Source organism: Muntiacus reevesi, chromosome 14, assembly GCF_963930625.1.
Source record: "Muntiacus reevesi chromosome 14, mMunRee1.1, whole genome shotgun sequence".
In the NCBI taxonomy this organism is placed as follows: Eukaryota; Metazoa; Chordata; class Mammalia; order Artiodactyla; family Cervidae; genus Muntiacus; species Muntiacus reevesi.
This window is the reverse complement of record NC_089262.1, coordinates 35,920,783-35,939,112: the sequence shown is the minus strand read 5'-3', so window position 1 is coordinate 35,939,112 and position 18,330 is coordinate 35,920,783. Positions and strand designations below refer to the sequence as shown.

Genomic DNA, 18,330 nt, shown 5'->3' with positions numbered 1-18,330 from the left:
ACAATAACTTAAAGAAAATTTAATCTTCTCACCTAACCATTTTACAGAAGATGTAAGTGAGCCTTGGGTAGATCAAGTAAATTTATTGCTAAACATCTCTATTGTTTATTAATGAATATGTCTGTTTTCTACTTTAGCCAGCACAAAATGCTCTCATGGGCTCCACCTTCCTCTTCTTGAATGTGTGTGCTCATGTCTGTGCCCTATAGAAGCAGAAGAATACTGACATACATTAGAGCAAGGACCAGCCATGAAAGCTGTGTTTTGTTTCTAAATCCTGGGTCTAGAATAGAGTCTTGTGATGTGCCTTCTTTCTGGCAAAAATTCCTATTCTGTAACCAGAAATTTTATTCATTGAAGTTTTACCTAACAGCTGTTGATTAAAATGTTTTGAATAGTTTTATTTATTAAGTTGTTTTTACAAAAGTCATTGAACATTTGTAGAATTATAAAAGTTTCTAAAATGAAGATATCCACATTTTTTTGCCTAAGAGGTTTATTTGTTTAATTTATTTATTTATTTTAATTGAAGGATCATTACTTTATTATATTATGATGGTTTTTGCCATATATCAACATGAATTGGTCACAGGTATACATGTGTCCGCCTCATCCTGAACCCCCCTCCCACCTCCTTCCCCACCCTATCCCTCTGGGTTGTCCCAGAGTACAGGTGTGGGTGCCCTCCATTCATTGAACTTGCACTGGTCATCTATTCTGCATATGGTAATGTACATGTTTCAATGCTATTCTTTCAAATCATCCCCTCATCGCCTTCTCCCACTGAGTCCAAAAGTCTGTTCTTTACATCCGAGTTTCCTTTGCTACCCTGCATGTAGGATCGTCATTACCCTCCTTATAAATTGCATATATATGCATTGCTGCCGCTGCTGCTGCTGCTGCTAAGTCACTTCAGTCATGCCCAACTCTGTGTGACCCCACAGACAGAAAACCCACCAGCCAGGCTCCTCTGTCCCTGGGATTCTCCAGGCAAGAATACTGGAGTGGGTTACCATTTCCTTCTCCAATGCATGCATGCATGCATGCTAAGTCACTTCGGTCGTGTCCAACTCGGTGCTACCCTGCGGACAGCAGCCCACCAGACTCCTCTGTCCACGGGATTCTCTAGGCAAGAATACTGGAGTGGGTTGCTGTTTCCTTCTCCAATATATATGCGTTAATATACAGTAATTTGTCTCTCTTTTTCTGACTTACTTCACTCTGTTTCACCCACCTCATTAGAACTGACTCAAATGCCTTCCTTTCTGTGAGTAATATTCCATGGTGTATATGTACCACAACTTTCTTACCCATTCATCTGCTGATGAACATCTAGGTTGCTTCTGTGTCCTAGTTATTGTAAATAGTGCTGCAATGAACATTGGGGTGCACGTGTCTCTTTCAGATCTGGTTTCCTCGGTGTGTATGCCCAGCAGTGGGATTGCTGGGTCATATTGCAGTTCTATTCCCAGTTTTTTAAGGAGTCTTCACACCATTCTCCATAATGGCTGTACCAGTTTGTATTCCCACCAACAGTGTAAGAGGGTTCCCTTTTCTCTACACCCTCTCCAGCATTTGTTGTTTGTAGACTTGTTGGCGATGGCCATTCTGGCCAGTGGGAGATGATACTTCATTGTGGTTTTGATTTGCATTTCTCTAATAATGAGTGGACTTAACTATCTTTTCGTGTGTTTATTAGCCATCTATATGTCTTCTTTGGAGAAAAGTATGTTTAGGTCTTTTGACCACTTTTTGTTTGGGTTGTTTGTTTTTCTGCTATGATATTCACATTTTTACAGCATATCTAGAAAGCATTGGAACTATCAAAATCATGAACTGGAAACATGTTTTTAATCTTACAAAAAGTAGAATTCAGTTCAGTTCAGTCGACTAGATGGACCTTCGTTGACAAAGTAATGTCTCTGCTTTTGAATATGCTGTCTAGGTTGGTCATAGCTTCTCTTCCAAGGAGAAAGTGTCTTTTAATTTCATGGCCACAGTCACCATCTGTAATGATTTTGGAGCCCAAGAAAATGAAGTCTCTCACTGTTTCCATTGTTTCCCCATCTATTTGCCATGAAGCGATGGGACCAGATGCCATGATCTTAGTTTTTTGAATGTTGAGTTTTAAGCCAGCTTTTTCACTCTCCTCTTTCACTTTCATCAAGAGGCTCTTTAGTTCCTCTTCACTTTCTGCCATAAGGTTACTTATTACAAAAAATTATAGAAATCCATTTGTTTCTTCAAAATCAAAGTAAAGGATTTTCTAAATACAGAGTAATCACCCATAGGCAATGGAATTGTCTCTTTTTGATGATACTTTAAATTTATTTTTCTCTAAAGTTAAAAACAGTCAATTACAAAAATTAATACAGTTGATTTGATGACAAAGGTCCACCTAATCAAAGCTATGGTTTTTCCAGTAGCCATGTATGGATGTGAAAGTTGGACTATAAAGAAGGCTAAGCGCCAAAGAATTGATGATTTCCAACTCTGCTTTTGGATAAGACTCTTGAGAGGCCCTTGGAGAGCAAGGAGATCAAACCAGTCAATCCCAAAGAAAATCAGTCCTGCATATTCACTGAAAGGACTGGTGCTGAAGCTGAAACTCCAGTACTTTGGCCACCTGATGCAAAGAACTGACTCACTGGAAAAGACCTTGATGCTGGGCAAGATTGAAGGCAGGAGGAGAAGGGGACGACAGAGAATGAGATGGTTGGATGACATCACCAGCTTGATGGACATGAGTTTGAGCAAGCTCCAGGAGTCAGTGGTGGACAGGGAAGCCTGGTGTGCTGCAGTCCATGGGTCTCAAAGAGTCAGACATGACTGAGTGACTGAACTGAACTTAATTAGAAATATTTGTTGGCGATATAAGAGCACAATGAATGAAACAGCTGAAAAGAATATCGCAGTATATTTTTAGAACTATTTTTCTATCCCTTAAAAATATACTGGTGATTGTTTCTTCTAAGATTTATATGCTTGGGCAGTTACAGGACCCAAGTAATCCATTCTGAAACACTGAGGTAATGCAAAAATCTTACTTTGAATTATCTAGCAGCTGTTAAAGGTGAATTCCTCAGCCAGAAAGATAATGTTGTATTTTCCACTAATGCAACCTGTAGAAGACTCTTGAGAGTCCCTTGGACTGCAAAGAGATCAAATCCATCAATCCTAAAGGAAATCAACCCTGAATATTCACTGGAAGGTCTGATACTGCAGCTGAAGCCCCAATACTTTGGCCACCTGACGTGAAAAGTCCACTCATTAGAAAAGACCCCAATGCTGGGAAAGATTGAAGGCAAAAGGAGAAGGGGGCAGCCAAGGGTGAAGTGGTTAGGTAGCATCACCAACTCAATGAACATGAATCTGAGTAAATTCTGAGAAACAGTGGAGGACCAAGGAGCCTGGTATGCTGCAGCCCATGTGGTTGCAAAGAGTTGTACATGACTTAGAGAATACACAAACAACAAATCAGCAAAAAAAAAAAAAAAATGCAACCAGAGGGTCCAAGAAGTCACTGACAGTTAAAACTTAGTCCTTCTAAAATCTCTTACGGGCAAACAGGCTTTGGAAAGCAGAAAGCAAACTCTTGTGATGCCAGGCCACAAGAGAGGCAGGGTGTTTGGAGGTACAAAGGGCTTCTGTCATGTCTCACACTACTCCGAATTACAAAAGTCGACTGTATTCTTCTCCTGACATCTGTTAGTAATAAAGATATAATAGAAATGCCTACTATGAGAAAGTGAAATTTTCTCTGTCGTGTCTGACTCTGCAACCCCATGGACTATATAGTCCATCGAATTCTCCCGGGCCAGAACACTGGAGTGGGTAGCCTTTCCCTTCTCCAGGGGATCTTCCCAACCCAGGGATCAAACCCCAGCCTCCCGCATTACAGGCCGATTCTTTACCAGCTGAACCACCAGGGAAGCCCAAGGGGAAAGAACTTGCTAGAAAATTACTTACTCATCTGCAGGAGTTTAAATTATCTGTCACTTGAGAGTGAAGCCATTTTATAAACCCATCAGCAAGTTCCCTTGTCAAGACTAAACTCTTAAGCTTCTTCTGAATTCCTGAGAGATAACTTTAAGACCATAGTCTCAATTTTTAAATGCTGCATGCTTAATAACATACAGAAGAGTAACTGCTGTTTATACATGTTTCACATTAGCAGTTCATAACTAATGTCTCCTGAGGGTTATTAATCAAAAATCATTAATTGAAGCTCAGTCATTTGTGAGAACATGTTCACATGCCTTCCCTTGCTGTCCATAGCGATGGTTGCCTTGTATTCAATCCCTAGATGCTTCTCCGACTTCTTCTCTCTACATCACTGGTCCCCAACCTCCAGGATCTAATGCCTAATGATCTGAGGTGGAGCTGATATAGTAATAATAGAAATAAAGTGCACAATAAATGTAATGTGTTTGAATCATCCTGAAACCATCCCCCGACCCAGTCCGTGGAAAAATTGTCTTTCAAGAAATTGGTCTCTGTTGCCAAAACGGTTGGGGACCACTGCCCAGCATCACCGCTGCCATCGGGGCAAGGAAGAGGGAAGGTTCCGTGCTGGGGAGAGTGGGGGAGAGTGTCAGAAATTCCCTGTCCACAAAAGGGCAGTCTAAACAATTCATTTATACATTTGCTGTTCAGCCGCTCAGTCATGTCTGACTTTTTACGACCCCATGCAGCACACCAGGCTTCCCAGTCCTTCACCATCTCCTGGAGTTAGCTCAAACTCATGTCCGTTGAGGCGGTGATGCCATCCAACCATCTCATCCTCTGTCATCCCCTTATACATTTAGTGTTTGGAAATGCAAAACAACACTGTGTATGGTTTTGGTATCACTGAGAAAGTGAAAAAAAGTTGCTTCAAGCAGGGAATGATTTTCAGGTTAACTAACCAGATCCTTTCATCTTGGCTACTAAAAAACTCAAACTCAATCCAGAGAGATTGATTTTTCCCTGAGTAAAACAACTAATTTGTAGCAGAATTTAGACATACTCCAAGTTCTTAAACTCCAAGTCTCATACTATTTCTTCATTTCACTTTTGTTTCTTATGTAAATTCTGCTCTGAAGAAAGAAAGAATTTTTAATATGTATTTTATCTTAGTATCATGGCTAAATACTTTACATTTGCATTGAAAACAGTAGTGGTCTAAATCTTGTTAAATAAATAAGAAATCAAGAAATGCTATTACTTATGTTTACTGTTCATGTTGATGACAAAATAGGTTAATTAGAAGGTCTGCGGACTTCTACTTAGAAAACAGAGGAAGTGTGTTTCTCTGTATGTTTTTCAGAGGACTCATCTCCACTATCGCATAGACTATCTCAAGCACTACCCCAGTGCTCTGTGGACAGAATTCACAATCTTTATGCCTTTAGTGTAACTATCACTACCCTGGATCATTTGTCAGTCAGCTGTGTCAATGGGGTGGCTTTGCCCCTCTGGTTGCAAGTTCCTTGAGGTTACAACGTAGCCTCTCATCATGATACATTCAAGCACCTCCATCATGGAGCTTCTTGCCCAACAAGTAGCTAGTAAATGTGTTGAATTGAACCACAGTGAACTATACTGGACATCATTCTTTAGTTGTTATTACTTACTACAAGAAGAAAAAGCAAAGAATGAGCAAGAGAAACAAGAGACAGAAGAGAGACCAGAGAGGAGAAAAGGAGCAAAAAGAGGGCAAGAGGGAGAGGAGAGAGGGGGAGGGAGAGAGAGAAAGAAGGAAGGGAAAATAAAAAGAGGAAAATGGGAAGCTACTTACAACAAAGACATATTTAATCTGTTTGTCTGTGAAATTGCCATCTCATATTTCTTGCCCTTCTGGGTACTAGAGTACAAGGGATTAGGCTTGTATCATGAAACTAACAAAAATTCAGAGCTTAAATTTCATTTTTGAAATCTTTTCTAAGATTCAATATTTCACTTAAAGAATAAAGGATTTGTGTTAAGGTTTAAGGAATTGTACTCCATAATTCCATTAAAACCACAAAAATTTAAAATTTGATTTTCATAAAATTTTAATTTCTATAATATTTTTATATTATTTTCACATATCTGTTCTCGCATAGCTTTATATTTTTCCTTTACTGCCTTATTAATATCCTTGTCCAATAACACTTCATTTGGGAACTTAGTGCTCCCATAATACTCATAGGGTTGAGTGGTATCATTTGACAAGTCACACTGAAAGAGGGTGGTTACACCATACCCAGAGAGACACCCTAGTTCTTTAGCAAGTTGAACACCAACTCACCTGCAATCAAACATCTAGAAACAATACATCATTAGTTAGCACATGGCATCCTATTAGCTTTGAGAATTAGGGTTTAGCATGCTTCTAGGGCTTCAGAGAAATCAAACCCATATTGTGCTAGCCTAGCACAAAAAGTAGGAAATAATGGGAAAATGACTTTTTAAAAAAATATATCTGCAATACTACTTTATGAAAAGAGAGGTCGATGGGTAAATGGCTTTATCTGAAAGAACTTTTAACAAAAAGTTGTTTTGATTGCCCTGATAAATAAATTACAAAGTCAGTATAAATCAATCACCCTCTAACTTCCCTAATCTCTATGAAATCAAGAAAATCTTTATGTATGGACACTCAAAAAAATCATTTGCCACCATTCATGAAAAGAATAAGAAATTGATTATAACAATCACCTGAATCACTGTCTTTCTTAGTATTGATTCTATTCCACAGTGTTCTTTAAGATTCTAAAAACACATCATTTCTAACATTTTTGTTTCGCTCTAAGACATTAAGAGATTCAGGTTTCCTCTCATCACCTTATCACCTCTCTGACCCACAGATTCTTAGCCTATCCTCCAGTGGGTGAGTGAGTCATTGTTCTGAAGATGAGTAGTTGGTATTCTCACCAAAACACAATAAAGACCTACCAAGTAGGTGCTAAATTTTTAATTATCCACTAATGGGTGATTGCACAAAGATCTTGGCAAGTGCTTCTCAGACGTTAGTGGACCTAAGAATCAGTCATGGTACTCATTAAAAATACAAATTCCAAGCCCCCTTGTAATTTACCAGGTATGAGATGTCCCTGGGGATGGACATTTTAAAATAAGGACAACAGGTGATTCCTAACATAACACACTTGTGGACCACACTTTGAGAAACAGTGAAGCTGACTTGGGAAGCTGAAAATACTTCTAATCACCAGCCTACTGAAGACCTCTGTAATAGATCCAAAGTGAAAATACCTATAAGAAGGACAATGAATCCAAAGGTTTAGTTGAAAGCCTCCAGCCTTGGAATTTGAAATATCCTTAATGAAGGGAAGATAGCTGGAGAAGCAGCAGTAGCTGAGACTTGTCCTGGGCCCTTCTCCTCAGCCCCTTTCACACCCACACCTAGAGACTGCTCTTACCCCAGTCCCACTTCCTCTGACATCTACCACCTTAACATACAATCTGGACATACACTGAAAATTGTGAATAGATTCAAGTTTGCCGGTGCGGGGAGAACAGACTGAAGTCCTAGGAAAATTGAAAGCATTGAAAGCCAAGAGGTCTGGATAAAGAATGACTTGAAAATAAGAAGAGAGGATGAAGTCAGAGAGAAAAGCCTGAGCCTGGAGTGAGGGCAGTATCCAGATCAAGTCAGTGACAGAGGGGATGGGGAGGGAGGCTGGGAAGGTCTGGCTCTCCTGCTGTCAGTTGGACATTCCATTCAACTGCCCGTGGTGGGCATTCCAGTCCACTGACCATGCCTAGTTTGTGTGACTGACTTTCACCAGGTAGAACAATCAACAAGATCACCATAAAATTTTGACCAACACCAGGCCAGTAAAGTGAACAGTGAAAACAATTTCCAAATCTGTGATCCATGGACCCACGTTTAAGGAGAAGAATTCCTTTGGTCTACCAAAATGGTTTGAGTTTCAGTCTCTAATTTCTTCCTTCTCAGATACCCTGGTCTCCACCCAAAGGACACTATTCGGTGAGATGAAGCCATTTTTCTGGTCAGCAGGAGCTCAGAAGCAAGAAAATGTCCCAGTGGTAGAATACAGCATCATCTTCCTCAGCAGCAGCCCATCGCTGGAAGTTTCCAGAGCACTGTGCCAATCGAGTGGCGGAGGGACTTTCATTTAGAGACCCTTATGTGAGCCTTATGTGAGAAAATTGCAAACCTGTTTCTTGGATTTGTTAGCCTTACTGTTTCTGATACTTAGGTGCTGTCTCTTAGAGACCCTGAAACAGCCAAGACATGGCTGAGGACTTGGAGGAATCTGCAGGTGAGCATCCCTGGACCCTGAGGAGTTAGACCTTTTGTGTCTGTGTGACCATATACATATGTGAAGTGGGCAATAGTAGCATGATTGAGGGAGATCTTACACCTGAGAGGTTTTATGAAAAGTTATATTCAAGTAAGGTTGTTTCTCTCTACTTTCCCTTTATTCCAAAATAATAGATATCACAAGATTATAAATTATAATTATAAAAGACCAATGATGGACTGGGAGCCTGAGAGATGATTGTGTCTTACCTCTTTAAAAATGTATATAGTCTATTTGAAGAGACAGTGGCTACAACACAAAGGCAGTCTCTTGTTTAATCTCCAATGCTGGCAGAGTCCTTTGGAAATATTCTGCTTTGCCAAAAATGACTGTATGAAAGGGTTATGTTGTTTGATTTGGAGGCTTGTGGAAAATCATTACATCCAAAAATATCCCTCCTACCAACTTGCCGTGTGGTGTGAAATTTCTCAGTTCCCTTGACTCAAATATGTATTTTCAGTTTTCCAATGTGCTTTATTCAAATAATTCCTGAAATGTGCAAGTCAAAAATATTTGGATTATTTTATGAAAAGAACAAGGTTGCATGAACATGGTACTAGATGAGCTGGCAGGCCCAGAAGGGAAGTCAGAGAGAAAGAGGATGTGAATAAATAAGATGGAGGGGAGCATGGAGGAAGGAGGGAGAAAAGAGCCAGCTCTATTACACTCCTGCCTTCCCCTACTCAAGTCAGGCATAAGAGGCTCAGTTTATGGAATCTGAGAGCTGAGCCTTGCTAAGGAGGATATAGAGTGATACCTACATAACTGGAAGGGTTAATTGGGACATAGCATCTTGTGTCTTCCCCTTCATGTTTAATTTAGGTTTTGAAGAAAAAATACTAAGCATCTTCTATTGTAAAATGTGTCAAGTATATGAAATATAAATCACACTGTTCCTGCCATCAAAGAGCTGGCAGTCAAGAGGGAAGAGGAGAGAAGTAGGAGAAAGGGAGAGAGGGAGAGAGAAAAGAAGGAGAGAGAGAAGGGAAGAAGAGAGAGGAGAGAGACAGAGAAGAGAAAAAGGAAAGAGAAGTGAACACTGCAAAGTAATTAACAGGAGGGCATTTCAGCAAGTGTTGTTTTTTTTTTTTTTTTTTAATGTTTACAATGTTGTATTGGTTTCTGCCATGTTTAATTCTTTTCCCATCCATTTTAGGGATTTTGGGAGATATTAACCTCACTCTTGGCATGCTGAACAAGGAAGATAATATTAGCAAGGTAAGGAAAACAGGGAAAAATCTCTTCCCCATTCACTTTTTCTAGTTCAGTTATTGCAACATTTCATCTGCATCCTTCTTTGCTTCAACTCCCTCTTTTCTTTATGGCTTCTTGAGTGGTATTCAGTTTTTCAGAAAATGAACTTTTCATGGAAGTCATTTTAATGTTTCCACCATGACACTTGGCATTTGAGGATTCAGAGTATTCTGTTGTAGAAGCTGGCAAAAGAACGCCCACTTCCATAACCTCATGCAGATAGATGTGGAAAGAGGGGTATGTCAGACACAACCACATGGGTTAGAGCCTACTCCTGTGCATTCTGAGAGTTAGCAGACATTTTTTGGTGCAGACCAAATGTTTTATGAATGTTTTGGTGTGGACCAAATGTTTTGTGAATGTTTTGGACAGGACCAAATGACCTGCTAGGAATTTGAGGGCTCCTATGAGAAAATTCCCAAAGATCCAATCAGTCAATCCTAAAGGAAATCAACCCTGAGTATTCACTGGAAGGAATGAGGCTGAAGCTGAGACTCCAACACTTTGGCCACCTGCTGGGAAGAAGTGACTCAATGGAAAAGATCCTGATGTTGGGGGAGATTGAAGGCAGGAGAAGGGGGTGACAGAGGATGACGTGGTGTGTCCATCATGGACTCAATGGACATGAGTTTGAGCAAACTCCAGGAGACAGTGAAGGACAGGTGTGCTGCAGTCCATGGGGTCACATAGAGTAGGACACCCCTTATGGACAGAACAACGAACAACAGCGACTCATCTGTAGAGCTGTTTCACAAATAGAGGTGTATTTCTCTGAGATTTGAAGGTTTTTCTGGCTTCAATACCTTTCATAAAATCACAATGCTATCCTTCATAGAACACTTATCTAGGGCACTTGATTCTTTCCAAACAATAATGCATTGTATTATGCTCACTCCTCACAACTTTGTGATATAGGTATTATTTCCATTTGACAGCTAAGAAAAGTGAGGCCCAGAGAAGTAACATGCTTGAGAACAGTAGACAAGCCCATTTGACTCCAAAATAAAGCTCCTAATCATTATTCAATGTAACCTCCCTGTGAAGGGCAGTACCTACACCTTTATCTCTTAATCCAGTGGTTCTCAACCCTGACTCCATATTAGAGTCCTGTCTGAAAACTGAGTTATCTCACACCTTAAACACAGGCATGGTACCTCAAGGTAATACGCCTGAGGCTCTTGGAGACTTCAGAAGACCTGTCTCTCATCTTCCAAAGGCCTTGTGGCCATCTAAGAGATTGAGAAGAGTCCTCACACACAACATCTGCTCAAGCCGTGTAGTTCCCAGAGGCGCAGCTCTGTGAAAAGGAGTTCACAACTTCTTCTCCACAGAGGCATAGATGAAGTAAGGCCTTACAGATCCCCTTTAGGAACAAGGTGCATAACTTTGCAGCCTCTTTGGGAATCACATCATATTCCTTAGTGCTATAGGTACTCTTTACTAGTAAAAGCAACAATTAGGGTGATGGGCATTTCCATTGCCCTGAGGGCCCTACAATAGAGAATTTCAAGAGACTTTAGTCTGTTGGGTAGCCCATTTCTATCTTCAGTTAGATATTGACTTAGAAATATAGTCATATTAAAACAGGTTTTAGAATGAACTTTGCTTTACTTATAAGCCTTTGATTCCTAACGATGCATACTGTGTTAAGTGCATATGCTCTCAGTCATGTTCACTTCTTTGCTACACCATGAACTGTAATGTAGCCTGCCAGGCTCCTCTGTCCTTGGAATTTTCCAAGCAAGAATGCTGGAATGGGTTGCCATTTCCTACTCCAGGGAATTTTCTGGCCCCAGAGACCGAACCCACGTCTCTTGGGTCTCCTGCATTGGTGGGCAGATTCTTTATCACTGTGCCATCTGGAAAGCCCATATTATTTTAAGGAAGCCTCAATTATGATATATAAAATCTCATAGGGATACATTGCTTAGTTTAATGGTGTTATTCGTCTGGACATTATCTGACTCTTTTAGTTTTGCAACTCAAATTTCTGTGTATAACTTTGTATATTCACAGGAAGACATTTACGGTCATCTCACTTCCGTTATTCAGAATACTGACATCTTGGATGATGCAATTGTCCAAAGGTTGATTTATTATGCTTCCAAGGACATGAGAGATAACAATGTAAGTTTGATCCTTAATGATGCATCAGTGTCAGGGCCAGTAACAGGTCTTTATGGGGTGCAACTCCACCCAAAAACTGCATCCATAAACTTTTTTTTTACATCACTACAAGGACCATAGATCACTTCTATCTGTTTTTCGTGGTAACTTGGATATTATTTACCCCATCACAGATGAGGAAACCGAGGTAGAGCTTCAAAAAGTTTAGAAGTAATATCCCATCCACTTTTAGATGAGGAAGTTGGTGCTTAGAGAGATTGTTTGCAAAGTAACACAGCTATCTATCAAGAGAATGAATAAATTAAAACCCAAATTTCTTGGTTCTCATGTGAATTCCTATCTCTTCATATGCCTAACTGCCACGTATACTAGGCATTGTATCTGAAAAATTATTTGTAGAAATAGTTTGAGTCTTACATTATTTCATTCCAGAAAGGATTTTTACTTGTTTACCTGCTAAGGCACAAGCAATCTAATTTCAGGGCTTGGGATTTTTCTGGGCAACTTCCATGACTCAGGGTTGGACTATAGTCCATGGAGAGCCAATTTAAACTTCCATATCAATGCAGTCCTTTGGGGTCTTAACCTGAAAGGTAAAAGATAGGATGACCAGGGTCTCATCATTGGTTGGCCCTGGATTCTGACTATTGTCCCAAAAAACTGCAAAGCAGCCCCAAAGGCAGGTTTTATATCTCTGAATATACATTCTTGTCCAGATTTCAATTCAGTAATTCAATCACCTTATATTGTGATTGTCTTTGATGTTTCTATGAGCATATTTGTTAATATCTTGCCCAGCACTTTTTCTTTTCCTCAGCAGGAAAGTGGATCAAATTGACTTCATTCACCATTATCAAAAGCAAAGGCTCCTCCAAATATCTCCAACATTAAGGATAATTAGATCAGGACAATACTAAAACTCAAAGCTTTGGACTCCCAGTCCATTTTTCTTTCTCCATTCCCTTCAGTAATTCATATCACTTAAACATAAACCTTAAGTTCATGGCACCTGATTAATTAGCTAGAAAATATGCATGGCTTCGAGCTTACAAGAACTCTATGAAAACCTGGTTTTGAGGTGTTTTTGAATTACCTCTGCTTCCCAGCTGCTGACATCTACCTTAGAGTCTTCCACACAGGGTTTGTAACAGCCTGTTCTCCCTAGATTGAAAAGGTAGAGAACTTTTAAATATTATATCAACTATTTCCCCTCTGCTGGTTCTTGCTGGTTGTTATTGTTATTTCCCTTTTCTTCTTCAGATTCTCAGAGAAATCAGAATGCTAGCTGGGGAGGTGTTGGTGTCTCTTGCTGCACATGACTTCAACTCTGTGATGTATGAAGTACAAAGTAACTTCAGGATTCTGGAGCTACCAAACGAGTTTGTTGTGCTTGCCCTGGCTGAACTGGCAACCAGCTATGGTATGGAGGGAATAGCCTCCACATTTTCCCTGGGAAACCATCATTTTAATTGTCTAAACCCAAATGGGAGCAAACAGCAGAGGGGAAGGGTCTCTTATACTTCCTTCTGTACTAAAGAAATGCTGACAGCGACGTCTGGGCTACTGTTTGTGAGCTTAGATGGTCCTGCTCGCCAGGCATGGGTCCACGCTGCTCTGAATTTGGCTGGACTCTTTCTCCCACCTCACTTTTCCTTTCATCTGGCTTTGTGTTTGCAGAAGCACATTTTCCACAAGCCATATTCTGCCAACCACTCAACTCTGACATGAAGTAAGAGTTTCCTAGGATGCTTTTTTCTAAACTACTTTATTTAACAGATATTTATTGAGCACCTATCACCTGTGCTAGGCCCTGGGGATAGGCAAGTTCTGGTGGGAGGGATGAACATTAATGAAATAATCATCCAAGTAAGTAATTGCTACAAACCAACAGGTACAGACAACTGATAGAAAGCACCTTATTTCAAGGTGCTCTAACTACAGTAAGTCTCCCACATATGATTGAGTTCCATTCCAAGAGCGTGTTTGTAAGTCCAGTTTGTTCGTTCAGTCCAACAAAGTTAGCCTAACATGGTTGGCTGTATAGTACCATACTGGAATAGGTTTATAATAATTTTCATGCAAATAATGCATAAAAGATGAACACATGATATGAAGAAAATATTTTAATCTTACTGTACAATATGTTGAAAAGTACAGTAATCACAAGCTACATCACCACAGCCTTTGTGCTTGCTTCCAGACATGATGGTCTTGGAATAAAAATACTGTACTACTGTATTGTCTACAGTCCTGGACGGTAAAGAACATATCTACTTGTAGAGAATGCATGCACATGACATTGTATATCAGACACGTGAACTAACGTATTAGGCTGGACATGCAATTGCACCTTCTCATCTTTGAAAGTTTGCAACTTGAAGATTCATAAGTAGGAGACTTGCTCTCAGCCTGGTACTGGGGAGTGGGCATGGGGTAAAAGGCTTCCCACCACACCTCATCTGCCTTGAAATGCTTGTTGGCTGATGATGGTTTGGGAAGCTGTAACAGAACGTCCCCTTGCACCCTTCCTGCAGTGTCCCAGAGCATTCCCTTCATGATGATGACCCTGCTCACCATGCAAACCATGCTCAGGCTGACCGAGGAGGAGAGGATGAAAGGAGCTTTCTGCATTGGTGGGTATCCCCGTGGTTTCCCCTTTGTTAAGACCAGACTATAGGTGGAGCAAATGTCTTATTTTTCCTTTTACTCTCGTCCTTTCTAGTAATAGTATCTACCATTTACTGAGGGCCTTCCACATGAAAGGCCTTCTGCCGGGAGGCCTTACCCCTGTCAATCCTCACTGCAATTCTGCAAAGTACTATTAGCCCATTTTACAGATGAGAAACTGAAGGTCAAAGGAGTTAAGTGATTTTCTCTTAAAGTCATGACAGTCAGTGTGATGGAGAGGTGGCATTCAGATCTGTATGACCACCCAGTCCATATTCTTTCCACTGTCCTACTAGTCAGTTTCTACTAGTCTCCTTTTTCAACTGGACCACAATTTCTCTAGTGTTTATGAGATCTTACTAGCTCTTAGCCATAGGCTAAATTTTGGTATCTCTTTGTAATGCTATATTGTGAAAATGATAAGTAAACAATGTAATAAAAATACAAGCAATCATAAAAACAAGGAAAATGGGCAAACAAACTGTGGTCACAAGTCACTTCTACCCCAAAACTGAAAGACATTTATAGTAACCAACAGTCTGCAGAGAATGACATACCCCTCAGTTCCTGGAAAAAGCATTCTTTGTACAATAAGAGGCTTCTTGGATGAGTCTGAAGACCTGGACTCTCTCCTCTGATCAGTCACTGAGCCATCAGATGATTCTGTCCTTCTCTCAACTTCAATTTCACCTCTAAAAACAACAAATAAAGTGACTGCTGAGACTGACTTCCTTCCACCACTCACATCTCTGTGACTATTATTTTATAGTATTTTAAGCCCCATGCTGTCAGAAATGTCTTCTTTACTTATCATCCAAGTCTTCTCTGTTCTATTTTGCCCATTTCTTCTTGTCTGTCCTCAATGAAGGTAAGATTTGTACCTGATAAATATTGAGAATTTACTGTCTACCTGGGTACTGCCGTGGGTATTTTTAGATTATTATTTCATTTAACCCTCACAGTTACTGCATTGAGTGGATAACAATTTCAGTTTATTTTACAGATGAGACATTGAGGCTTAGAAAGGCTAAACAGCTTGCCTGCAATCACATAGCCAATACTTGGCAGAGACAAGATGGGAAGTATGACTCTAGGTCAAGGAGTCAAACAACTATACCAGATTAGCAGTTTTCAATATTTTTTTATTTTCCCTACTTACCATCACAGTTAACACCGTGTTCCAACAAAACAACATTTGGTGCCTCTAAGTGCATTTCTACCTCCAGTATTAATAACCAAGAAAATAAAATCAGAAATCACAATGCAATGAATAAGGGAATTCTTATCTGTGCATTATAAAGTTATCTAAGTGTTCTTTGGTCCTAAAGCAACCTTGCCTGACTGCCAGTTAAGGTTACATGTCTATACTATAAAGAAAATGTATACAATTTAATAGCCATCCATCTAGCTGTGCAATCAATCAGCAAAGAGAGAGATGTTGTGTTTGTTGTTTCAGAACATAAACAAACAAGGTATGTATACACACACTCACAAAATAGATTTGACGAAATGTAACACGAGATTATATGAGAGAGTCTGGAGGGGGAGGAATAAACCAATAAATGACCAGTTCTAAAGTTAAGATACTTGGCATCTTTTCCATAGTATTGTATGACATATCCTTGAGAGAGTAAACTATAATTTTTTACTATCTAATACAAGGGATAGCATGAGGAGCTTAAGGAAAAAACAATTATTTATTGACTTGATGCAAATATACATGATATTTTGCAGGCTCAAGATTTTTTAATTTTATTAAAGTAAAACATACATGGAGAAAAACATAATTACCATAAGTATACAGAGTGCTGAATAGTCAAAAGTCAGTCATCCATTTGACCACCACTCAGGTGAAAACTTTGGACATTATTAACTCCCTAGAGGCCTCCTTCATCTTTTTTCCCAATCATCGCCCTCTCCATCCTTTTAAAGAGTAACCACAATTGTGGATTCTAACACCACAGGTTAACTTTGCCTCTTTGTGAGATTCATACATGTTGTTTTGTATCCATGGAGTCCATTTTCATCTCTGTTTACAGTTACATGTCTATATGATGGTTTTTCCATTCTACCTGTGGACAACTAATTTGGATTGTTTTTTGTTTGAAGCTGTTACCAAAAAGTGAATAGAAACATTCTTGTACAAGGTTTTTAGTGCCTATATGTATACATATCCAAGGGCTGTATACCTCAGAGCAGAATTTCTGAGCCTTATATAAAGCAAATTCAACTTTGGTTGATAATGTCAAACCATTCTCTAAAGAGTTTGTAGTGGTTCATACTCTCACTAGCAAAATGTCAAAACACCAGCTGTACCTTAGTCTTGTCAATACTTGACACTAACTGTCCGAAATGTTAGCAATTCTGGATGGTATGTTGCAGTGTCTCATTATGGTTTTAATTTACATTTCACTAAAGTGGCTGGAGCACTTTTTTATATATTCACTTGGTACTGTCATAGATTTTATAGAAATTAATACACATTTGTTAAGCATCAGTACACTTTTCTCAGTTATATTATGGCCCATTCCATCTTGATTTTTTTCTCAGTCTGTGGTTGTTTTTAAAATGCAGCCCTAGAGAAGTTCAGCAGAGCCATTTACAAGTATGTCAACCACTGGAGAGATTTCCCCTATCCCAGATTGGATGCCAACCGGCTCTCTGACAAGATCTTCATGCTGTTCCGGTATATCATGGACAAATGGGCCTCCACGACCTCGCCCACGCAAGTGAGTGGGGCTCAGTATGACTTGAGTTAGCTCTCCTCCGATCCCAATTGAACTTCCTCTTCTCTTTTTAACATGATAATTCATCTTAGTTCTTTCGGAAAGTGATAGGTTGTATTTTATCTGGTTTATTAAGTCTTTTGTTTTTCCTGTTTCAAATCACTATTTACTCATTTATTTCAACTAATATTTATTGAGTCTCCATGACATGTCAGATATCATTCCACATACTGGAGATACAGCAGAGATTAAACAGACCCAAAACCCCATTCTCATGGAACTGACATGCCAAGGTGTGGAGAGAACAATAAATAACTAAAATGAGCAAAATACATGGAATGTTAGCTATATCATAACCCATATTTGGACTGAGTCACTGATTAGGAAAAACACCAGTCCACAGAAATTTGCTGTGCCTTATGACTATCACAATGAGTTAAAATGACATCTAAAGAATGAGCTTGATCATTTCATAATAGTGTAATGCCTTATAAAGAATAGATTACAAAGGGCATTCATATATATAATCCCATCCTCATCTTGTTTAATTGCTATAATTTTTAAGTAAGCTAAATTATATTTTATTTCAATCTCTTTATTGCTATATTATAAAAGATGTAACATTTAGCCACCTTCTCCAGTTTCTTTTTTATATTTTGAGCTATTATTTTTTTTAACATGCTGGGATGATGAAATCATTAGCAAGCATGAAATTTTTAAAATACCCTGTAGACGTCTTTTCTGGAAGCCACTTGAGAAGCAAAATGCAATTCAAATTTGCTCACTACAAGAGTTAGGCAAGTAATAAGGTGCAGAAAGTAATAGGAGAACACAGAGTGAGAAGCACTTAACACCCGATGAGCACTAGAAAGGCCATGACACTGGAACTGAGCCTGCAGCCTATGAAGTCATTTACTGCTGGGAGATGCAGTCGCTAAAGAGGGGATAAACTCACTGAAGCATAGGTTGGAGATGGGATAACGTGGTACTTGAGTGAGTTAGGTGGGAGGAGGGGAAGTAGGGTGAGGAAAGTGAATATAAAGAGGCAGAAATAAAAGAAACCCAAATGGTGATCATAGCCAACAGAATAAAGAGCCTTGAATTCTACACAGGATGTCTTTTAAGACATACAAAGACTTGGAAGGACTTAAGAAGAATGAGATCTTGGAAACTAAGGAGTGATTTTCAAAAAGCAAAGACAGATCTACAGAGGCCATTGTTATGGTTCTCAAATAAGGAAAATC

General features: G+C 39.4%; 1 protein-coding gene across 1 annotated transcript in view; it reads left to right on the top strand.

Annotated features, from left to right (window-relative positions):
* Positions 1-8,242: 8,242 nt before the first annotated feature.
* The window catches only part of MROH2B (maestro heat like repeat family member 2B), a 72,048-nt gene continuing 61,960 nt past the window's right edge, over positions 8,243-18,330 (top strand). The window contains exons 1-6 of the mRNA XM_065905302.1: positions 8,243-8,270; positions 9,469-9,530; positions 11,583-11,693; positions 12,954-13,113; positions 14,228-14,326; positions 16,935-17,089. Coding sequence (XP_065761374.1) covers positions 8,243-8,270; positions 9,469-9,530; positions 11,583-11,693; positions 12,954-13,113; positions 14,228-14,326; positions 16,935-17,089 — 615 coding nt within the window. The remainder of the gene's footprint in view (positions 8,271-9,468; positions 9,531-11,582; positions 11,694-12,953; positions 13,114-14,227; positions 14,327-16,934; positions 17,090-18,330) is intronic.